At 42.3% G+C, this 25549-nt stretch overlaps 1 protein-coding gene across 1 annotated transcript in view; it reads right to left on the minus strand.

The window, feature by feature from the left end:
- The window catches only part of FBP2 (fructose-bisphosphatase 2), a 46125-nt gene that overhangs the window by 4543 nt on the left and 16033 nt on the right, over positions 1 to 25549 (minus strand). The window contains exons 4-5 of the mRNA XM_055578988.1: positions 11843 to 11983; positions 5764 to 5901 (exon numbers count right to left, since the gene is read on the minus strand). Coding sequence (XP_055434963.1) covers positions 5764 to 5901; positions 11843 to 11983 — 279 coding nt within the window. The remainder of the gene's footprint in view (positions 1 to 5763; positions 5902 to 11842; positions 11984 to 25549) is intronic.

The raw sequence follows: 25549 nt of genomic DNA on the forward strand, positions 1-25549 counted from the left end.
CATCAGTGTGTGACACCCTTGGGGAAAAGACTGTCTGCTTTATCCTGGCATCATTCCCTGAGTTCAGCCTGGTGTGGGGCAAAAAGTAGCTGCTGGGGAAATACTTTCTGAAGTGCATACACATGCGATATCTTGAAAGCACTATTCAGGTTGTATGTTAAAAATTACATGGGAGATTTTGCCTCCTCCATTTTATTTACATAATGATATTAAGTATACAAAACACCTTCAGATGCCAATTAAGAGACTTCTCAATAGGTAAAAGAATGCAGGTCTGAATTGGGGATGAAGAAAATGGACTAACTTGAGTAGCTCAGAGGGTAAAGAGTCTGCCTGCAATTCAGGAGACCCAGGTTCGATACCTGGGTCGGAAAGATCCCCTGGAGAAGGAAATGGAAACTCACTCCAGTATTCTTGCCTGGAGAATCCCAATAGACAGCAGAACCTGGCTGGCAAGAGTCCATGGGGTCGCAAAGAGTCGGACACAACTGAGTGACTTCACTTTCACTTTTTGAGGAATATTTAGGAAATGGAGTTGGTAATGCCCAGTAAATGATTAGTCATGGGCATAAGAAAGAGGTAATCCTCTGGATTCCCCAAACTTTGCTGGGAATGAACATGATGGTAGAGGCAGTATAGGTCCAGAGAAGAAAACCAGAAAGTAGTAAACTTGGGAGATGGTGTGTGTGTGTGTGGGTGTAGAGTGGTGGGGGGTGGGGAATAGGAGGGTCAGAGTTGGATATGTGGAGTTCTAGGTGTCTGGAGGAGCAGGCAGATCTGAATCCTATGAGAAGAGACTAGATGAGATCACCCTGGGGGGACAAGTGTGAGCCAAAAGGTTTGTTGGGAATAGAGTACTATATGTACCAAGACAGAAGCGTAGGCAGAGGTGTGGGAACTAAAAAAAGAAGAAGATGGTTAGGAAGAGAGATGGAAAACCAGACACAAGGCTAAAGAAGGCAAGTTTCATGAAGGACAGGGTTGCTGTTGTTGTTTAGCCACCAAATTGTGTCCGACTCTTTTGCAATCCCATGGACTGTAGCCCGCCAGGCTCCTCTGTCCATGGAATTTCCCAGGCAAGAATACTGGAGTGGGTTGCCATTTCTTTCTCTTGGGGATCTTCCAGACTCAGGGATTGAACCAGTTTCTCCCACATTAACAGATGGATTCTTTACCACTGAGCCACCAGAGAAGCTGGAAAGGAAGAGTAAACAACTCTAAATGCCATGCAGAGGTCAAGTAACATAAGGTGGAAACATGATGCTGGATTATGTAAAAGAGGATTACCAAGGGCTGATATTGGAGCAAAGAGGGTTAAAGAGGGAATGAAAGGAAAGAAAAACTTTCAAAAAATGAAAACTTTCTTTCCACTTCTGGGTATTTATCCAAAAGAATTGGAAACAGAATCTCAAAGAGATATCTGCATATCCATGTTCATCAAAGCATTATTCACAATAGCCAAGAAGTGGAAGCAACCTAAGTGTCCATTGACAGATGGATAGATAAGGGAAATGTGGTATACACACACTGCTGCTGCTGCTGCATCGCTTTAGTCGTGTCCGACTCTGTGCGACCCCATAGATGGCAGCCCACCAGGCTCCCCCGTCCCTGGGATTCTCCAGGCAAGAACACTGGAGTGGGTTGCCATTTCCTTCTCCAATGCATGAAAGTGGAAAGTGAAAGTGAAGTCACTCAGTCGTGTCTGACTCTAGCGACCCCATGGACTGGAGCCCATCAGGCTCCTCCATCCATGGGATTTTCCAGGCAAGAGTACTAGAGTGGGGTGCCATTGCCTTCTCCAGGTATACACACACAGTAGGATATTATTTGGACTTTGAAAAAAACAATCTTGCCACTTACTCAACTGATATCAAGCAGGGCCCTTTGGGGCTCCTGGGCACAAAGACTTTCTGTGTCCCCCATTTTTTTGATTATAGGAAGCAGCCTTCATTCAGCCTTCATGACTGTCCCTGAGTTACAAAGGGCAGGTTCAAGCAGTTGTTAATAAGAAAAGGGAGGGGATGGAAGATCAAGGAGAAACAGTCATGAGCAGCCTTGGGACAAGGTTCTGTTTTCCCCATCAAAGGATACACACAACAATATCTTTGAACTATTTTGCAGATATTGAAACCCCCACAGGTGAAAGAAGATAACAATTAATGTTATCCAATGTATGCCACCCACAAGCATGTAGACCCCAGACCAGTTGGACCTGAAGGTTGATGATACTGACTCCAACTCAGCTCACCACCAACCCATCAGAAGAATGTCCACAAGCTGATCATGTCCTCTTTGGACAATTACTACTAAACTTCTCACTATCTTCCCCAAGAGGGGACACATGATTTTGAGGGTATGAGCCTACTGTGTCCCCCTTTGCTGGAAAGGCAATAAAACTATTCTTTTCTACTTCACCCCAAATTCTGTCCCCAAGGTTCAATTCAGCACCAGTGTACAGAGAAGCTGAGCTTTCAGCATCACAACATGGATGAAACTTGAGGACATTGTGCCAAGTGAAATAAGCCAGTCAAAAAAAAAAGACAAATACAACATTATTTAACTTATATGAGGTATCTAAAGTAATCAAATATATAGAAACACAAAGTAGGACATTGTTACTAGGGATGGGGTGGGGGGAAGGAGAAAATGGTGAGTTGATGTTCAATGGCTATAGAATTTCTGTTTTGCAAGAAGGAAATGGCAACCTACTCTAGTATTCTTGCCTGGAGAATTCCATGGACAGAGGAGCTTGGGGGGCTATAGCTCAAGAGGTTGCAAAGAGTCAGACATGACTGAGCAACTAACACACACACAGAGAAATAAAAAGTTGCAGAACAGAGAATAACATTTGTCTTGTTGGAGTTTTAAAGGAACATCACATCCTGACCTACCTGGGCAACTGCAAGAACAAAGGATCCTGACACCAAAAAGTTTGCAACAAACAACCACATCCTCTCCCTTTTTAGTATAAAAGAGGCCTGAATTCTAACTCAGGCAAGATGGTTCTTTGGGACACTACTCCACCATCTTCTTGGTCTGCTGACTTTCCTAATAAAGTCCCTATTCCTTGCCCCAACAACTAGTCTCTCGATTTATTGGCTTGTCATGTGGCAAGCAGTAAGAGCTTGCACTCCTTAACATTACTTGACTGTTCTGGGCCTCAGTTCCTTTATTTGTAAAATGAAGGTTGTGGTATTAATACTTATCTTGTAATCTGATGGAGAATTGAATGAGTTAGTACATGATAAGCACTTGGAATAGACACAGGACACACTAGCTATGATTATCATGACTAATAGAAGAGTGCAGTCAGGGATAGGAGAAACTGCCACTGGCAAGAGACAGAAATAGCAAAGGAGGACTGCTCTTTCCACAATGGTGCGTGGTATAGAAAAGTGCTGGTCCACGTCCCATCTCCTTGGGGTGCGGCATGTGGAAGCAGAGCAGCCAGAACACAAAGACCCTGCCAGAAAGCAATGGCCTCTGGAAGAATGAGGAGTGGGAGGGATACTGCCTGCACACCCTGCAGATGGGCTTCCCAGGGCAAAACTACAGACAGCAAGGGGACTTCTTTTCAAAACAGAATAGCCTATCTTCTTTCCTTTTTTTTAAGTGTAAGAGTAAAAACTTATTATTTAAACACATTATTTAAAATAAGGGAGAAGGAATCACAACATATTATACATTTTTAAAAGCTGATCTTACTATACTAAACACCATAAAATCCAGAAAAAGAATATAGTATTTTTATTAATTAAATACTTGATATGCTTTTTACCTTTCAATTTTCTTGGTTGCATACTCTTTGATTGCCTCTGAAAATGACAATGGTTTTTGTAATAATTTCTAGAAAGAGTTACAATGATCTGTTTTCAATGACATATTGCACATATTAATACATCAGAGAAAGTCAAGAACTCTATAATATCAACTTCTAGAAACCACTATTAACAAGATGGCACATTTTGAAGACATTTTATGCATACACACACCCTACATACACATATGTGTGTGCAGAAATACATTCACATGTATTTAATGGTGTAATCCATTTTGTTGACTGCCTACCTTGTGAACATATCTCACTACCAATATATAAAGCAGGACTTAAATTTCTAATGGGTGAATAGCTGTGTGGCACAACACTTCACTAGAATATTGTGAATGCCCCAACCAACACTTCCTGTTGGATACTTTAGTTGTTCCTTCGTTGTTGTTATAAAACAATGCTGCAGTGACATACCCTTGTTCATTTATCTCTGTTTTTATTTGATCAATTGGTTTTTTAGGATCAGTTTCTGGGGGAAATTTAGGATTAACTGAGTCAAAAGATATGAATATTTAATATTGGAAATCATACTGTCAGATTGCCCCACCCAGAAAGGTTGAGGGGTGAGGGGGGACATTTAAGTTTCCTTTAACATTTTACAAGAGTACTTATTTTCCCACACCACTGAGCACTATTCATCTGTTGAATCTGTGCAAATCTCAAATGATGTTGTATTTTAATTTGCATTTCTTTTTATTAGCATCTTCCAATTTGCTGACTGGACATTCCTGTTTCTCTCATGACTTGCATGATCATGGCCTTTGTCTGGTTTTCTGTTTGGGTGTTCATCCCTGTATTTGGGTCCTCGTGCAGTCAGACTCTTCACCTGTTGTTGGTCATACATGGGATGACTCCTTTGTTTCTCAGTTTGAAACTTCTCCTTCAAAGGGATTTATGGTTTTGTTTTTTTTTTTTTCCTAAGAGTTTGGTTTTCCAGTGGTAAAATAAGTATCTTCCTTTATGGGTTCTAGAAGAGGTACCTTTTACCTTAGAATGGGAACCACTATGAAATTATCGCCAAGACTGGGAACTTGTAAATAAATAATTTTGACTTCATCAACCTCACAATCCATATCCTATTACTTCTGCCCTTAAGATACCTGATGGGTTTGTGTGTGATGACAAAGGAGAGATACCGGCAACTGCACTTCTAAGATTATTGCTTCAAGAACAAACAAGACAGAAAGAAGAAAACTCTCTAAAGCTTCAGTCTGAGGCAGCAGAGGTAGGTCCAGCACCCTGCTAACCTAGTGCTCTGGACTCCATGGAATCCTGAGCACTTTCTGCCTAGAGCTTGTGAAGGGCTTCCAGGGACAGCCAGGCTGGCGCCTCACACCACTGTCCTTCCTGTCACTTCCAGTATGGGTCAGACTTCACACTCTTGACCTGGAAACACTGTAACTCCCTCCCACACTTGTCTTAATAAGGCTTTTTGTATGGCAGACATACTTACTGAATTGTTTGGGCTGTCTTAATAGCCATATGAAGTACAGGACTCGGTGTTCACCCTTAGAGCTGAAGACTTTTCTAAAACTTGGAGTAAACACCAGGTCCTGATTTTAGACCATGTGAAAGGGACCTTCACTTAAACATAACTGAGTGACCAGAATCTACACTCATGGTAGCTTGGCAAAAAATGAGATGCTCTGGCCTGAAACTCTGGATTTTGAAAAATTTGTCTCTGCCTTCTTCATAGACAATTTCTCCTGGATAAACTAACCTAAAGAGTAACATCTTTAGTAGGTAAATCTTAGCTATGAAAGAAAGATATTGATTGCTAATGAAGAAAGTCAGAGTCCACCATGCTCACACTGGTCAAAGCTAAAAACAGGGGCAACAAACTCTTTCAGCCAGCTCCCCCACAGCCATTTCCCAAACAGGAACCTACTGAGACAGTATCCTCCCTGCTTCTGTTTCAGGCTTTCTTCACTCACCTCAGGAAACTTCTTTTTCTGCACATATTCTGTGGTGGCAGCATCAAAATACTTGGCATAGCCCTCGTTGAGGCTGTAAATCTTTCCTTTCTTTTTAATCTTGACATCTTTTTCCACCAAGACAAATTCACCTAGAGCCTAGAAAGGTGAAGGGAAATACCAGGAAGAAGAGAGATATCAGGAAACAGAAGTCAATAGCACACACTCCAATCACCAGAGAACAATAACTGAGGTGGACCTGCTGAAAGGACCCAGTGGGTAGCAAGGTCCTCCTGTAGCTTGTCCAGTGATGTTGTTATGAGACTTACAAATAACAGGGACAATGCAGAGCCTGCACGGGTAGCACAAGCTGCAATATAACAAAAAATAAAATAATTCAAAGGAATAAGAAGGAAAGTTTCCCTTGTAACTCTCATTTGTAAAGAACCTAGCTGTATTTATCCCCTCAAGTTCTCATCCCCAGTTAATCCCTAATTTTTGGAAGATTTGGGCCATCAACAATGAGAAGAAAAAGTTACACAGATGGGATTTGTCATGAAATGGGGAGGTAATTAGACCACTAATTTGTGGTCCAGTTATTTTATCTTAATGATTCAATCTTGGAAGCCATTCAAATTTTCTTGCATCCCTAGGGACTTCCCTGGTGGTCCAGTGGTTAAGACTCCATGTTTACAATTCAGGGGGCATAGGTTCGATCCCTGGTGGGGATCCTGAAAGTTGCATGTCACAGCAAAAAAAAAAGAACAAAAAAGAGCAAAGTTCCTTGTACCCCAAGTATTCTTATACAGGGTAAAGAGGAAATCCCTTCAATCAGAAACTGTATTCACTTGGCATGAAGAATCGTTGATAAAATTTATTTTAATCCTCAGAATTACTTATAAAAGTGCCCAGTCTTCCTATAGCCACCTGGTCCCTTTCTGCAGGGCATCCCTCAGGTATCTCTTTACCTGAGTGCTGGTGGTCTCATCTCTAGGGCTGCAATTAGCTAGCTGCAAATTCACTTTGAAAGGCTCAACGTCTCACTAAGTCACTAGGAAGGAAATCAAGACCTGGAAATCTAATCAGTTCTGATTAAACTTTGAAGACTGAGAAAGGAAAAATCCCCCAAGATGACAGCTCACAGCTAGAAGATTCCTAATGAACACTGACAACACTCCGACAAAGACAAGGCTACGCTGTGTCTGAAATAAGACAATGACAAGGATATTAAACTGCAAAAATAACCAAACATGCTTCTTTTCTGTGAAATGTGAGTACTGACTGCTTTTTTACCAATGAATCATCACCCTCACTTTAACCTTCCCACCTCCCAGATAAAAATTGAGATACAAAATCATTAATTGTACCCACATCTAGACAATACCCAATCCAGAATTGACCCTCTCTTTCTCAAACCTTCCTTAGAATCATCAAGCAAAAGCCCATGTTCTATATATAATAAGATCATGCCAACCTTCTCTCTCATCTGAATGAGACGGTTGAATGGCATCACCAACTTGATGGACATGAGTTTGAGCAAGCTCTAGGAGTTGGTGATGGACAGGGGGCTTGGCATGCTGCAGTCCATGGGATCACAGAGTTGGACACGACTGAGCAACTGAACTGAACCCCCTCACAGCACGAGGCCTCATGGTTCTTCTAGAATGCCTTCTCCCAAGCTTAGTAAACCCAGCTTCTTAGGGAAGTTCTTGACAGTCTCTGGATCATGAACTTTAATAACCCGCTCTAGACATTTGTTGCTTTGGAGTAGACCAGTGTGGAGTTCCACTTTTTAAAAGCACCTGAACTTCCTTTGAATAATTAACTCTTCCTATTGGATGCCAGTCTAGAAAGACTCTAAACTGGACCTCCTCTAGCCCAAGGTCAAGTACTTGACTTAGCTTGGCAAAATAATTACTCCTCCCTGGGGGGTGTCCAGACCAGGGGCAGTGCTGTGGGACTGGTCCTGTGAATCCTGTCTCCTAGACCTGCCCATCTCTAACCTGGGGCCTCAGCTTTTCCGTTAATACAATAACACCCTTTACCTAGTTAAGCCAAGATCCTTGACTCTTTTAGTTCAGTCACTCAGCCATGTCTGATGCTTTGAGACCCCATGGACTGCAGCATGCCATGTTTCCCTGTCCATCTCCTGGAGCCTGCTTAAACTCATGTCCATTGAGTCAGTGATGCCATCCAACCATCTCATCCTTTATCATCCCCTTCTCTTCATGCCATCAGTCTTTCTCAGCATCAGGGTCTTTTCTAATGAGTTGGCTCTTCGCATCAGGTGGCCAAAGTATTGGAGCTTCAGCTTCAGCATCAGTCCTTCCAATGAATATCCAGGGTTGATTTCCTTTAGGATTGACTAGTTTGATCTCCTTGCTGTCCAAGGGACTCTCAAGGGTATTCTCCAGCATCACAAAGATCAAGACAGATACACAACTGTTGTCTAAATAATGTCTTCACTTGTTTATCCACCCCAGGGCTGGGAATGTGGACACTTAGGCCCCTGGTGAGTTGTTCTCTATTGTGGGGTGAAGATGGTTGTGGAGCCTTACTCCAACCTGGAAAATACATACCTTTGTTCTGACTGTGATCACTAGCACCCACTGTGTATACAAATGGCCTTCCACAACTTGGACAAGAGGGCACCTGATGATCAGGCACCATATCCCTGCCATTTCGAAATTATATCTGTCATATGTAAACAAATACCTCTCATTGTGGCTTAAACCACAGTTGAGTGTTTGGTTAAGTGAGGTAGTCCCCCTGTACCTGAACAAAATCTGTGTTCTGACAAAATCAAATTACCAGCCCTGCAAACTTGCATGTTAGGGAGGCTCTGGTTGCCCCACCAAGGAACTTTGTCCTGTGAGGCCCTGCCTGAGTAACGTGCAGGCCATCCTCCATGGTTTTCCACCTGTAACAAGTGCCATACGCTGCTTCAACTTCTCAGACAGGTCCTAAGCTTCATACATAGGGTCCTTATTCAAGTGTCCTTTGTGGGTTTTCAGGCTAATAAAGAGAGCTCAGCAGAGAGCATGTGACAACTGATACAGGAGGGAAGTAGACAGGGCACAGTCTTTAAAAGAATGACATAATACAAGGACACAAAATAAACTGACTAGAACCAAATAGGTCCAAGATGGCAGACAGAGTTGACATTCACTAGACCTTGAGCCTCAATGCACATTAGCAAACTAAATGATACACCCACAGGCATCATGACCAGAGCTGTGTGCTTTCGCATGCATCAGCATGTAAACTCCTGACAGATAATTTCTGTTTGACCAGTGCATTATCTCCCTCCACTGCCTAGAATGGTATCTGAGGACTCACTGGATGCTCAATCAGTTCAGTTGCTCACTTGTGCCTGACTCTTTGCAGTCCCATGGACTGCAGCATACCAGGCCTCCCTGTCCATAAACAACTCTCAGAGTCCACTCAAACTCATGTCCATTGAGTCAGTGATGCCATCCAACCATCTCACCCTCTGTAGTCCCCTTCTCCTCTTGCCTTCAATCTTTCCCAGCATCAGAGTCTTTTCAAATGACTTAGCTCTTCACATCAGGTGGCCAAAGTATTGGAGTTTCAGCTTCAACATCAGACCTTCCAATGAACACTCAGGACTGATCTCCTTTAGGATGGAGTAGTTGGATCTCCTTGCAGTCTAAGGGACTCTCAAAAGTCTTCTCCAACACCACAGTTCAAAAGCATCAATTCTTAGGTCCTCAGCTTTCTTTATAGTCCAACTCTCACATTCATACGTGACTACTGGAAAAACCATAGCTTTGACTAGATGGACTTTTGTTGACAAAGTACTGTCTCTGTTTTTTAATACACTGTCTAGGTTGGTCATAGCTTTTCTCCCAGTGAGCAAGCATCTTTTAATTTCATGGCTGCAGTCAGCATCTGCAATGATTTTGGAGCCCCCCAAAACAAAGTCAGCCATTGTTTCCACTGTTTCCCCATCTGTGAGCCATGAAGTGATGGGACCGGATGCCAAAATCTTCACTTTCTGAATGTTGAGTTTTAAGCCAACTTGTTCACTCTTCTCTTTCACTTTCATCAAGAGGCTCTTTAGTTCTTCTTCACTTTCTGCCATAAGGGTGATGTCATCTTCATATCTGAGGTTATTGATATTTCTCCTGGCAATCTTGATTCCAGCTTGTGCTTCATCCAGCTGAGCAATTCTCATGCTGTACTCTACATAAAAGTTAAATAAGCAGGGTGAACTAAAGAGCCTCTTGATGAAAGTGAAAGAGGAGAGTGAAAAAGTTGGCTTAAAACTCAACATTCAGAAAACTAAGATCATGGCATCTGGTCCCATCACTTCATGGCAAATAGATGGGGAAACAATGGAAACAGTGAGAGATTTTATTCTGGAGGACTCCAAAATCACTGCAGATGCTGACTGCAGCCATGAAATTAAAATATGCTTGCTCACTGGAAGAAAAGCTTTGACCAACCTAGACAGCATATTAAAAGCAGAGATATTACTTTGCCAACAAAGGTCCATCTAGTCAAAGCTATGGTTTTTCCAGTAGTCATGTATGGATGTGAGAGTTGGACTATAAAAAAAGCTGAGCACCGAAGAATTGATGCTTTTGAACTGTGGTGTTGGAGAAGACTCTTGAGAGTCCCTTGAACTACAAGGAGATCCAACCAGTCCATCCTAAAGGAGACCAGTCCTGAATATTCATTGGAAGGACTGATGCTGAAGCTTTACTCTAATCTTTTGGCCACCTGATGTGAAGAACTGACTCATTTGAAAAGACTCTGATGCTGGGAAAGATTGAAAGCAAGAGGAGAAGGGGATGACAGAGGATGAGATGGTTGGATGGCATCACCAACTTGATGGACATGACTTTGAGTAAGTTCCAGGAGTTGTTTATGGACAGGGAGGCCTGGTGTGCTGCAGTCCATGGGGTTGCAAAGAGTCAGACACGACTGAGCAACTGAACTGAACTGAACCGAATCTTTCATTCTAGAGGCCCCCCAAAATCATTAATTCTCAGAATAGATACCTTGCTTCTACAAAATGATGGATTAGCTTGATCATAGCATTACAAAAGAGTTTCATAGTTAGCAAGTAAAAGTATGTGTAGTAAATTTATTGTTTATTGTTTTTAGTATTTTCCATTGACATGAAAAATTTTAAGAACAGTTGATCTCCTGAACATCTTTAATCTACATCTGCCATGAAGGCTCAATCTTTGTTTTTGAACTCTGTGTCTTTATCCTATTACTTCTTTCAATCAGCACTGTGTTATATTTTTCATCTACCCAGAGGTTGTGCTTCTTCCTCTTCTGCTACTGCTATTTTATCATTGTGGAAAGTGTGGAGTATAACACAGTATCTGATAAAACAGCTTTCTACCAGTGACTCCTCCTTTTTGGAAAAACATATATATTAGGGGACATTGTCCAAACTGGTGTCCAATAGGGTACCAGTAGTCCAATAGTCATGTGTAGTTATTTAAATTAATTAAAATGAAATAAAATATAAAAACCCAGTTTCTCAGTCACACTAACTCACTGCAAATGTTCAATGGTCACGAAAGGCTAGTGGCCACCATACCAGACAGCACAGATTACAGAACATAACCATTATCACAGAAAATTCTACTGGATGGTGCTACTGTAAAGAATCCATGTTGGGGTCTTCCTTGGTGGTTCAGAGGTTAAGATTCTACCCTTCCGATGCAGGGTCACCAATTGGATCCCTGGTCAGGGAACTAAGACCCTGCATGTTGCACAAAGTAGCCAAAAATCAAACAAACAAAAAGAATCTATGTTTCTGTCTGGAAACTGGCAGCATTGGGATGCTTAAGTCATTGTATTTCCACAAACCACAGAAGCTGAATATATTTTTTTGATAATAAATTCCTTACAAACAGGGCATGAGTGATACATTTAACCATGTAGAGCCCCTCAAATACCCTCCCATGAACAGAGATCTTAATGTTTTTAGATTATGCTGTTGGTCCCCCAAACTAGACTCCCTGCCCCCCAAAACAAGTATTAGGAATAACCGGTAAATTATCCCAGGGGACAGAATTAAAGCACAAAGGCTCATACTTCATCACTAGGTACCTACTGGGTCAAGCATGAAGAGGTCCACTCCTTGCCCTGTGGAAAGAGCCACCAGGGTTGCACTTCCATAGAGCGCATAGCCAGCAGCCACAATGTTGCGACCTGGCTGCAGGGCATCCTTTTCAGAAGGCTCATCCTCTGAGGTCTGCAAAAGAGAAAGAGAAACATTACTGTCTCTGGAGAAAGCCCTTTGCCAGAGGCAGCATCACCGACTTGATGGACATGAGTTTGAGCAAGCTCTGGGAGTTGGTGAAGGACAGGGGCGCTTGGTGTGCTGCAGTCCATGGGGCTGTGAAGTCAGACACAGCTGAGCTACTGAACTGAACTGAACTGCACTTCAGATCTACTTGAACCACGGAAGGAAGTGTGGTTCTCAGATTTTCAAGCTGCAGTAAAGGTAGCTGGAGGAAACGAGTTGCCATGTTAATGACGGTGTCTAGCTGAGCCATTGCAAAGGCCATTCTTGGACTTCTCCATTTCTTGAACATAGTTGTCTCCATCCTGCCAAGAACAGCATGCCAAGGTGTTAAAATCACAGCCTCTCTTAAAAATCATAAGCCATGCTCCTTAATGATTATAATGACCAAGGTCATTGAGCTCTGATTTTGTGCAATATCTCATTATACATACACAACAGCACTCCGAGATAGGTATCTTTATGGTCTCCATCATCCAGATGAAAAACTTAGAGCCTGAGTGATTGGATAATTCACCCAACATCAGACAGAGCTGTAATCAACCCAGGCAGCTGCCCCTTCAAGGCTCTGCCCCTGCCTGTTCCCACCCCTAGGGCCCAAGTCTACAAATCTGGACATTTTCTTGAGGAAGCCTCTCTTGTTAGCTAACAGTGTGCATAGAAGTGTGAATTCAGTGAGACAGGATGAGGCAGGCATCCAAGGAAGAAGCAGCAAAGGTTCTTGATGGAAGGGGAGAGCCTCAGATGAGACTGGATTTCACAACCTGCTTTTCCAAGGATCTCTTGAAGGGCTTGTCCTTCCCTACCTTCTTATGCTCAAAAAAGCAAGGAAGCAAATCTTATGAATTTGGAAAAAAGGAGAGTGAACTTCCTGCCCTCACTGTGAGGAGCTGATTGGATGGGGGAAGGAGAGGCAGGAACGTGGCCACTGGGGCTGCTCAGTTCTTTTTCCACGATTCCAGAATCGTCTAAGTTTCTGACTCCACTGCACACACTTTGGAAGCAGTCGGGGAGAGGGGAATGTTTGCAGGAACACTTGGGCTCTGGTTCTACACATTAACATCATTATGGATGGCAAATGTGAGAGGAGCTTTGAAGGAAAAGTGAATGGGCAGATCTGAATGAACTATTTTCAGAGCAACAGATCCAACTAGCTTCAGCTTCACACACTGAGCAAATAAGTATGACACTTGTGACAAGTTGAGGCTCCAAACTTGCTTCCCAAAGATCACCATACCCAAAGACTGTGGTGCTTCCTATGCAATGATCAAAGCAAAAATTGTTGGCCTTACCACTTCTGTCATTCGATTTTCTCCCATCTGTTTACTAGAGTAGCTACCACAGATATTCAGCTAGAGGCTGTGTTTTCTCTAGACACCAGTGAGTTTTGGCTAAAATGTCAGGGGAAACACTGACTGAAACCACCCACATTGGTCAGGCACGATAGTAACCATTTGCATGAGTTATTTAAGCCAGGAAGTCCTGGTACAGAACACAGAACTAACAAGCCACCACCAACTGCAAGAGTTGGGAAAAGGTCAAAAGGAGATACCACATGTCCTAACAACCTCTCAGAATTTTCCTTACTGGAATCCATCTTGGCTGAGCAATGTGTGCACCAGTAGGCCAAAGTCAGAATGATTGGCCAGAGATGACCAGGAAATTAATCCCATCCCCATAAAACCCAAGACTGAGACTGGGAGCCACGTGGCAGAGCAGTCCTGGGTTCCTTCACCCTTTTGCTCATAACCAGGGCATCCCTTCCCAATAAAGTCTCTTGCTCTATCAGCACATGTATCTCCTCAGACAATTCACTTCCTAGTGTTAGACAAGAACCCACTTTTGGGCCCTGGAAGGGATCTCCCTTCCTGCAACAAAAAGACAGGTCCAGAAATACTATATAGAGATTTCCTCCTGAGCAGAAAATTCCAGAGAACTGGAAACTGATGGAAGTGAAAAATAATACATTTAAAGTTAGGAAGACAGACTTGGTGATTATGTTCATAGGAAAGAGAATGATAGCGAGCTTGAATATTACACACACATTGGATGCACGTCCATTATGATAATTAACTCCTGAAAAAAAAATGTGGTGGTGGGAGGGCAGCCATGCCATATGGCTTATAGGATCTTAGTTCCCCAACCAGGGATTTTAACCTGGGCCCCCAAGAATGCAATCATGGAGCCCTAACTACTGGACCATCAAGAAGTTCCTTAAAAAAAAAATTTCAAGGTAAAAAAATAAGTTGTAATTATATGAGATTTTATATCTTTTAAAGTACTATCAGGGAGAAAGAAATTTTCCTCTACCCTTTTAAGTTCTTCAGGCTCTTCTAAGAATTATATTGATATGAGACAAATTAACAGGATTAACAAAAAAAGGTTTAGTAATATGTATACATGGGAGAGACCCAGGAAAACTGTAACTTGCCAAAATGTCTAAGGCCCTCATCATCAGTTAAAGACAAAAGAGGATATTGGAGGTAGTGGCTTGGGACTTCAAAGGTGAGGAAGGCAATTCACACGGAGATGGAAAAGCAAATGTTTGGTAAACAAATGTTCCCTGGACCCTGCAGAGACAATCGGATACAGAGTGCAATTCTAACAGAGAGATTCTGCTAAGTTCCTCCCAGTCTACAAGCCTAGTTTCATACTATAATATTGATGGTAATAGCTCCCTTCCGGAAACAACTCCCAGATCTTCCACATTGTTTTAGGCAACTGGGGTGTAGATTAAAGGCTCTTCCTGAGTCTTTCGGGCCTTAAAAATAATCAGTCTAAATGAATTTTCATGCCATGGAGACACTTTTGGGGGTGGAAAATTTTGCTTCCCTATGGCACAGCACTTTCACATTATGTTTTATGAAACAATGAAGAGGCTCTATAAAAAATTTTTGAAAGAAAATTTTTGTTTTTCAAAGAGAACTTTTCTCTCCTTCTTAAAGAGAAGAGAAGGAGGTCAGAAAGGTACACAGCATCTTGAAACCAGCCAGAGCTGGGGCTTGACCCAAGTCTCTTGGTGGGAAGCCAGCATTCTTCTCAACAGCATTTGGAATATGGGGCCAAGTTTGCGGTCTGCTAGTAAAATCACAATGACTTTTCTTTTTTTGGCCATGCTGTGCAGCTTCTGAGACCTTAGCTCCCCTCCCAGGGATTGAACTCCCACGCTTGGCAGTGAAAGCACAGAGTCCTAACCACTAGACGATCAGGGATTCCCTTAAGGCCTTTATTTTTACACCAAATTTTATCCTTCTTTAAAGATGCCACATTTACACCAAATTTTATCCTTCTTTAAAGATATCACATTCCTTTTAATATTTTTGTTATTTTCATATTTCCTCAGGACTACAAAAACCATTAATTAAAAAATTAAAACAGTGTATTCCCTTTAATATTTTTCCTTACTTTCACAATCTTACATTCTTTCTAACCCTTTTTTTTTCTTGCAGCTAGATACATTTTCATCCAACTTGCACATGTACTCGATAAATTCACTTTATTTCCAGATTCCCAGGCCACATACAAATTCTGAGAACCAGGCTCTAGAGAAATGATTCTCAATGTGGCCAAGCAGCAGCATTATCACCTGGGATCTTGGAAATGCAAATTCTTGAACCTCACCCCAGGCCTACAGAATCAGAAACCCTGGGCCCCCAGAATCAACCTTCCACACTAAAGTGTGCGAGCTAGAGCTCTACAGTATGATCTCCTAAGGACTTTCAGCAAAGTAGAAATCAAAGGCAGAATTGGATTTTTTATTAAAATCTTTAGGTTTCCCCATTGAAGTTTCTGAAATATCTTCATTTTAGTCATCAGAAGAATTACATTTTCTGTGTATGAAACCAGAGTTCTGTTCTCTGATTTCTCCCAAACTAGAGCCTATTCTTTCTCAGAGCTGGGATCCTGCAGCCTCTGCTTGGCAATACACCTTGTCCTTGGTCCTCTAGATTCTGCACTGGGGCTTGAAAAGAACCACTCCTCCCCCTTTGGCTCCTCTGGCTTTGAATTACAAATAGACCTCACTGGTCTTCAGTTCAGTTCAGCCTCTTAGTCGTGTCCAACTCATTGTGACCCCATGGACTGCAGCACGCCAGGCCTCCCTGTCCATCACCAACTCCCAGAGCTTGCTTAAACTCATGTCCATTGGCCGCTGATGCCATCCAACCATCTCATCCTCTGTTGTCCCTTTCTCCTCCTGCCTTTAATCTTTCCCAGCATCAGGGTCTTTTCAAATGAGTCAGTTCTTCACATCAGGTGGCCAAAGTATTACAGTACAGCTTCAGCATCAGTCCTTCCAATGAATATTCAGGACTGATCTCCTTTAGGATGGACTGGTTGGATCTCCTTGCAGTCCAAGGGACTCTCAAGAGTCTTCTCCAACACCACAGTTCAAAAGCATCAATTCTTTGGTGCTCAGCTATTTTTATAGTCCAACTCTCACATCCATACATGACTACCGGAAAAACCATAGCTTTGACTAGATGGACCTTTGTTGGCAAAGTAACGTCTCTGCTTTTTAATACTCTGTCTAGGTTGCTCATAGTTTTTCTTGCAATGAACAAGTGTCTTTTCATTTCAAGGCTGTAGTCACCATCTGCAGTGATTTGGGAGCCCCCCAAAATAAAATCTCTCACTGTTTCCACTGTTTCCCCATCTATTTGCCATAAAGTGATGGGACCGGATGCCATGATCTTAGTTTTCTGAATGTTGAGTTTTAAGCCAACTTTTTCACTCTCCTCTTTCATTTTCATCAAGAGGCTCTTTAGTTCACTGGTCTTAGAAAAATTTAAACAGTACTTTCTAGACCCAGGGCTTCCCTCCAGCTATTGCCCCATCTCTGTCTTCATCTAGGTTTTGGAATGGAGAACATCTGTCTACACTGGTTATCTCCCTTCTCCCGTCCTCACTGCAGGCTGCCACTAAATTGGGCATACACTTTCCAGTCTTCCTCTTACTCTGCCTTTTGGCAGCACTGGATCCAGTGGCTGCTACCTCATTCATGAAATGTGTCTCTCCTGAGCTTCTGTCCACTTCCCTCTTTTCTGAATTTCTTTCTAAGACTCTCCATATGCCTTCTCATTTGCTTTTGCCAACTTCCCTTCTTCTGACATTTTAAACATCAGTGCTCCTCCTGGTTCTTCCCAGCACTCAGAATATCCAGCCAGAACATCTAAAGAACTTTCTTCATTGCCACCTTGTGGAATGTGGTGACTCCAACTGGCCCACTCTATGCTCCAGAAATCTGTTTGGGGCTACAGCATTCTGGTGAATATCCACATAGAAGTTATTGGGTGACCATCTTTCCTCTGCCACTGGCTAGAGAACAAGAGAAAACTGGGAAGGTGAGATGAGAGACTTCAAGGGAAAAAGCTCTCCTGGCCTGACCTTTTCTGGTCCAGTGCCTCTCTGAAGCTTTGGTGTTTCCTGACTCATCCCTGACATTTATAACAGAGTCCTAACTAATAAAGCTCTCTTCTCTTTATATTCTACACACTTCTTGGCCATCTCACCTGCAGCCAAAATTCTAAGCCCCACACAGATGCTGCCTCCCAGACCTACAGCTCCATCTCCCCTGAGAGCCCAGCCTTGGAGTCACCTGCCCACCAGACATTCCTGCTCAGGTATTCCACAGATGCCTCAATATTAACACGTCTGAGATGGACTTATCTGCCCCTTCTCACCCACCCCTCCCCAAATTCCTGATCTTCTCCCACTGCTGCCTGTCTTGACAAATGGTTCCTGGAGCAACTTGAGTGTCACCCTCCCCACCATCTCCTGACCATCCTCCTCGCCCTCATCCATAGCCTTCCAATCATTCAGTCCAGTCAGTCCTGCTAGCTCTCTCCGCAGGCCCATGCCTTCCTCTCTATCCACCCCCACCACCACTTGGCCTGAAAAAACCATTACCTTCTGCCTGGTCCCCTGACTTCATCCTCACCCTGCCTTAACCTATGGCCTTTCTCTTCTCAAAACACTTCACTGATTTCCCACTGCCTTGGGGTCCAATATTCCTAACTCTTTTTACCAGGTCTTCCAAGACCTGGCCCCTGCTGGCTGACCAGCCTTGTCCAACACCATCCTCTGCCCCTCTAAACCCAGGCCCTGTGCTACAGCAATACCAAGCTTATTTTCTCTTCTTGAACATTCCATCCTGCATGTGAACTCCAGGACTGTGCCTATGCATTTGGTTCTAGTCAGAATGGCTCTCTCCTGTCTCCCATACCCTTTGCCTGAGGAACTCATAGTCAGCCTTCAAGTCTCAGGTAAAACATCAGCTTCCCCGTGGAAGCCTTCCCAGACTTCAAGGTTTGGTCTTCTGGGTGAAAAGTGAAAGTGAAAGTGAAATCGCTCAGCTGTGTCTGACTCTTTGTGACCCCATGGACTGTAGACTCCATCCATGGGATTTTCTGGGCAAAGGTACTGGAATGGGTTGCCATTTCCTTCTCCAGAGGATCTTCCTGACCCAGGGATCGAACCCAGGTCCTGGTCTTCTGGATACTCAATGCTTTTCCTCTGACACTCCCAACATAACTCATTAGCATGATTGATGTCTGGCTTCCTAAACAGACCGTAAGCTCCATGCTGGCAGTTCTGACTGTCTTGTTTACATCTGCTCTCCTACCTCCTAGTGCAATCTGGCCTGTGGTTGTTGCATTCAGTTCATACACACATATACATATGCAAATTTATTCACACTCATATATACTTTTTCACCAGAATGCTGAATAGTCTATTGTATGGACACCCCAAATTTAATCAATCTCTTTCACTTAAAGTTTAGGTTTTTCCTAAATTTACAAAATATTTTCAGACTCCCTGGTGATCCAGTGGTTAAGAGTCTGCCTGCCAATCCTGGGGACACAGGTTGCACAGGAAGATTCCACATGCCACCAGGCAACTAAACCCATGCATCACAACTACTGAGCCCACATTTTAGAGCCGGCAAGCCACAACTACTGAAGCCTGCGTACCCTAGACCCCGTGCGCTGCAACACGAGAAGCCACAACAACAAGAAGCCTGCACACTGCAACTAGAGAGTAGCTCCTTCTTGCAGCAACTAGACAGAGTCTTCACACAACAATGAAGACCCAGCACAGCCAAAAATAAAATAAATTTTTAAAAATTTCTTTTACGTTTTTACTTAAAAATAATTATAGATCCACAGGAAGTTGCACAGGTAATACAGAGAGATCTTGTGTACCTTTCACCCAATTTCCCCAAATAGTTACATTTTATACATTTTATGATAGTACAATATGAAAACCAGGAACTGACATTGGCATTAAGTGCATGTATAGCTCTATGGCATTTTAACATGAGTAGGTTATGTACACGCCACCACATAAAGATACAGCACTTAATTTGCATTTGCTAATTTGCATTTTCCTAATGACTTGTGATGTTGGACATTTTTCATGTGCTTATTTGCCAAAAAACTTATCTTACCTGTTCTGTGACATGTCTCTTCATATTCCATGTTCTAAGTGAACTGTTTGGCATTTTTACAGTTGAGTTTTGAACTTCTTTTATATTCTAGGTATGAGTCCTTTGCAGGCATATAGTTTACAAATATTCTCTATAGTTTTTATATTCATCCCCTTAACAGAGCTTTTTGCAGAGCAAAAGTTTTTAATTTTAATGAAATCCAACTATCATTTTTAAAAATTTTATGGATCATAATTTTGGAATTAGGTCTAAGAACTTAAACCTTAATTTCTAGAGATTTTTATCTTATTTTTTACTATAATTTTTTTAATTTTTACATTTAGGGAGTTCCCTGGTGGTTCAGTGGTTAGGATTCCAGGCTTTCACTGTAACAGCCCAGGTTCAATCTCTGGTCAGGGAAATGAGATTCCACAAGTTGTGTGGTGGGGCCAAAAAAAACAATAACAGATAAAGTTTTAGGACTTCCCTGGTGGTGTAAATGCAAATCTGCCTGTCAATGCAGAGGACACCAGTTCGATCCCTGTTCCAAAAAGATCCCACATGCCTCAGAAGAACTAAGCCCATGTGCCACAACCACTGGACCCGTGTTCTACAGCTCAGTGCTGCAACTACTGAGCCCACTCGTCTAGACACCCACTCTCTGCACAACAAGGGAAGCCACTACTTTGTAAATAAATTTATTTGTACTCTTTTTTATGTGTGTGTTAGTCACTCAGTCGTGTCTGAATCTTTGCGACCCCATGGGTGGTAGCCTGCCAGGCTCCTGTGTCCATGGGATTTCCCAGGCAAGAATACTGGAGTGGGTAGCCATTTCCTTCTCCAAGGCAAATTCCTGACCCAGGGATTGAAACCAGGTCTCCTGAATTGCAGGCAGATTCTTTACCATATGAGTCACTAGGGAAGCCCACTCTTTTTTTTGTAGATTCCACATATAAGCAGAAATAGAGTTACAGACATGAAAAATAAACTTATGGTTTGTTGTTGGTGGTGGTCAGTCACTAAGTAGTATCCCACTCTTTGAGACTCCATGGCCTGCAGCATGCCAGGCCTCTCCATTCTCCTCTATCTTCCTGAGTTTGCTCATATTCATGTCCATTGAGTCTGTGATGCTTTCTAACCATCTCATCCTTTGTCACCCTCTTCTCCTTTTGCCTTCAATCTTTCTCAATCATCAGGGTCTTTTCCAATGAGTCTGCTCTTACCATCAGGTGGCCAAAGTATTGGAGCTTCAGCTTCAGCATTAGTCCTCCCAGTGAATATTCAGGGTTTATTTCATTTAGAATTGACTGATTTGATGTCCTTATAGTCCAAGGGACTCTCAAGAGTCTCTTTCAGCACCTCAATGCAAAAGCATCAATTATTCAGCACTCAACATCCTTTAGGGTCCAACTCCCACATCCATACATAACTACTGGAAAAATCATAGCTTTGACTATATGGACATTTGTTGGCAAAGTGATGTCTGTGCTTTATAATCCACTGTGTAGGTTTATCATAGCTTTCCTTCCAAGGAGCAAGTGTCTTAATTTCATGGCTGTAGTCACCATCCTCAGTGATTTTGGAGCCCAAGAAAATAAAATCTGCCACTGCTTCCACTTTTCCCCCTTCTACTTGCATGAAGTGATGGTATTGAATGCCAAGATCTTAGTTTTTTGAATGTTGATTTTCAAGCCAGCTTTTTCACTCTCTTCTTTTACCTTCATCAAGAGGCTCTTTAGTCTCTTCACTTTCTGCAATGAATGATATCATCTGAATATCTCAGATTGTTGCTGTCTCTCCTGGCAATCTTGATTCCAGCTTGTGATTCATCCAGCCTAGCATTTTGCATGATGTACTCTGCATATAAGTTAAATAAGCAGGGTGACAATATACAGCCTTGTCATACTCCTTTCCCAATTTGGAAACAGTCAGTTTTTCCACTTCCAGTTCTAACTGTTACTTATTTACCCATATACAGGTTTCTCAGGAGACAGATAAGGTGGTCTGGTACTCCTAGCTCTTAAAGAATTTCCCACAGTTTATTGTGATTCACACAGTCAAAGGCTTCAGCATAGTCAATGAAGCGGAAGTAACATTTTTCTGGTACTCCATTGTTTTCCCCATGATCCAAAAAGTGTTGGCAATTTCATCTCTAATTACTCTGCCTTTTCTAAATCTGACTTGTACATGTGGAAGTTCTTGGTTCACATACTGTTGAAGCCTAGCTTGAAGGATTTTGAGCATTATCTTGCTAGCATGTGAAATGAGTGCAATTGTATGGTAGTTTGAACATTTTTTGCCATTATCCTCCATTGGGATTGGAATGAAAACTGACCAGCAGTCCTGTGGCCACTGCTGAGTCTTCCAAATTTGCTGATATATTGAGTGCAGCAGTTTAATAGCATCATCATTTAGGGTTTTAAATAGCTCAGCTGGAATTCTATCACCTCCACTATGGTTGTTCATAGTAATGCTTCCTTAGGCCCACTTGACTTCATGCTCCAGGATGTCTGGCTCTAGGTGAGTGACCACACTACTGTGGTTATCTGCATCATTAAGGCCTTTTTTGGATAGTTCTATGTACTCTTGCCAACTCTTCTTAATCTCTTCTGCTTCTTTTAGGTCCTTTATCTTTTCTGTGCTTTATCATGCCTATCCTTGCATGAAATGTTTTCTTGATATGTCCAATTTTTGTGAATAAATATTTAGTTTTTCCCATTCTATCATTTTCCTCCTTCTTTTTGCATTGTTCATTTAAGAAGGTCTTCTTATCTCTCTTGCTTTCTATGAACTCTGAATTCATTTGGGTATATCTTTCTCTTTCTCCCTTGCTTTTTTGCTTCTTTCCTTTCCTCAGTAAAAGCTGCCCCAGACAACCATTTTGCCTTGTTGCATTTTTTTTTTCTTTGGGATGGTTTTGGTCACAGCCTCCTATACAGTGTTACGAACCTCCATCCATAGTTCTTCAGGCACTCCATCTACCAGATCTAGTACCTTTAATCTGTTGGTCACCTCCATTGTATAATCATAAGGGATCTGATTTAGGTCATACCTGAATGGCAAATGGGTTCCAAATTGGGAAAGGAGTACATCAAGGCTGTATATTGTCACCCTGCTTATTTAAATTATATGCAGAGTACATCATGAGAAATGCTGGACTGGATGAAGCACAAGCTGGAATCAAGATTGCCCGGAGAAATATCAATAACCTCAGATATGCAGATGACATCACCCTTATGGCAGAAAGTGCAGAAGAACTAAAGAGCCTCTTGATGACAGTGAAAGAGGAGAGTGAACAAGTTGGCTTAAAACTCAACATTCAGAAAACGAAGATCATGGCATCTGGTCCCATCACTGCGTGGCAAATAGATGGGGAAACAGTGGAAACAGTGGCAGACTTTATTGATTGGGGCTCCAAAATCACTGCAGATGGTGACTGCAGCCATGAAATAAAAAGATGCTTGCTCATTGCAAGAAAAACTATGACCAATCTAGATAGCATATTAAAAAGCAGAGACATTACTTTGCCAATAAATGTCCATCTGGTCAAAGCTATGGATTTTCCAGTAGTCATGTATGGATGTGAGAGTTGGAATATAAAGAAAGCTGAGCACAGAAGAATTGATGCTTTTGAACTGTGGTGCTGGAGAAGACTCTTGAGAGTCCCTTGGACTGCAAGGAGATTCAACCAGTCCATCCTAAAGGAGATCAGTTCAGTTCAGTTAAGTCGGTCGTCGTGTCCGACTCCCTGCGACCCCATGAACCACAGAACGCCAGGCCTCCCTGTCCATCACCAACTCCCAGAGTTTACTCAGACTCATGTCCATTGAGTTGGTGATGCCATCTAACCATCTTATCCTCTGTCATCCCCTTCTCCTCCTGCCTTCACTCTTTCCCAACATCAGGGTCTTTTCCAATGAATGAGCTCTTCACATCAGGTGGCCAAAATATTGGAGTTTCAGGTTCAACATCAGTCCTTCCAATGAACACCTAGGACTGATTTCCTTTAGGATGGACTGGTTGGATCTCCTTGCAGTCCAAGGGACTCTCAAGAGTCTTCTCCAACACCACAGTTCAAAAGCATCAATTCTTCAGCACTCAGTCCAACTCTCACATCCATACATGACTACTGGAAAAATTATAGCCTTGATTAGACGGACTTTTGTTGACAAAGTAATGTCTCTGCTTTTGAATATGCTATCTAGGTTGGTCAAAACTTTCCTTCCAAAGAGCAAGCATCTTTTAATTTCATGGCTGCAGTCACCATCTGCAGTGATTTTGGAGCCCCAATCAATAAAGTCTGCCACTGTTTCCCCATCTGTTTCCCATGAAGTGATGGGACCAGATGCCATGATCTTCGTTTTCTGAATGTTGAGTTTTAAGCCAACTTGTTCACTCTCCTCTTTCACTGTCATCAAGAGGCTCTTTAGTTCTTCTGCACTTTCTGCTATAAGGGTGGTGTCATCTGCATATCTGAGGTTATTGATATTTCTCCGGGCAATCTTGATTCCAGCTTGTGCTTCATCCAGTCCAGCATTTCTCATGATGTACTCTGCATATAAGTTAAATAAGCAGGGTGACAATATACAGCCTTGATGTACTCCTTTTCCTATTTGGAACCAGTCTGTTGTTCCACGTCCAGTTCTAACTGTTGCTTCCTGACCTGCATATAGGTTTCTCAAGAGGCAGGTCAGGTGGTCTGGTATTCCCATCTCTTGCAGAATTTTTCACAGTTTATTGTGACCTGCAAAGTCAAAGGCTTTGGCATAGTCAATAAAGCAGAAATAGATGTTTTTCTGGAACTCTCTTGCTTTTTCGATGATCCAGCAAATTTTGGCAATTTGATCTCTGGTTCCTCTGCCTTTTCTAAAACCAGCTCGAACATCTGGAAGTTCACGCTTCATATATTGCTGAAGCCTGGCTTGGAGAATTTTGAGCATTACTTTACTAGCGTGTGAGATGAGTGCAATTATACGGTAGTTTGAGCATTCTTTGGCATTGCCTTTCTTTGGGATTGGAATGAAAACTGACCTCTTCTAGTCCTGTGGCCACTGCTGAGTTTTCCAAATTTGCTGGCATATTGAGTGCAGCACTTTCACAGCATCATCTTTTAGGATTTGAAATAGCTCAACTGGAATTCCATCACCTCCACTAGTTTTGTTCATGGTGATACTTCCTAAGGCCCACTTGACTTCATTTTTTTTTTAATCTCAGTTTTATTTATTTATTTATTTTACTTTACAATATTGTATTGGTTTTGCCATACTTTGACATGAATCTGCCACGGGTGTATATGTGTTCCCCATTCTGAACCCCCCTCCCACCTCCATCCCCTTCATATCCCTCTGGGTCATCCCAGTGCACCAGCCCTGAGCACCCTGTATCATGCATCGAACCTGGACTGCCGATTCATTTCACATGTGATAATTCACATGTTTCAATGACGTTCTCCCATATCATTCCACCCTCGCCCTCTTCCACAGAGTCCAAAAGACCGTTTTATACATCTGTGTCTCTTTTCCTGTCTTGTATACAGGGTTATCATTACTATCTTTCTAAATTCCATAATATATGCATTAGTATACTGTATTGGTGTTTTTCTTTCTGGCTTACTACTCTGTATAATAGGCTCCAGTTTCATCCACCTCATTAGAACTAATTTGAATGTATTCTTTTTAATGGCTGAGTAATATTCCATTGTGTATATGTACCACAGCTTTCTTATCCATTCAACTGCTGATGGACATTTAGGTTGCTTCCATGTCCTGGCTATTATAAACAGTGCTGCAATGAACATTGGGGTACACATGTTTCTTTCAATTCTGGTTTCCTCAGTGTGTATGCCCAGCAGTGAGATTGCTGGGTCATAAGGCAGTTCTATTTCCAGTTTTTAAAGGAATCTCCACACTGTTCTCCATAGTGGCTGTACGAGTTTGCATTCCCACCAACAGTATAAGAGGGTTCCCTTTTCTCCCCACCCTCTCCAGCTTGTAGACTTTTGGATAGCAGTCATTCTTACTGGTGTGAAACGGTACCTCACTGTGGTTTTGATTTGCATTTCTCTGATAATGAGTGATGTTGAGCATCTT

The sequence above is a fragment of the Bubalus kerabau genome, chromosome 4, assembly GCF_029407905.1.
Source record: "Bubalus kerabau isolate K-KA32 ecotype Philippines breed swamp buffalo chromosome 4, PCC_UOA_SB_1v2, whole genome shotgun sequence".
Classification (NCBI taxonomy): Eukaryota; Metazoa; Chordata; class Mammalia; order Artiodactyla; family Bovidae; genus Bubalus; species Bubalus kerabau.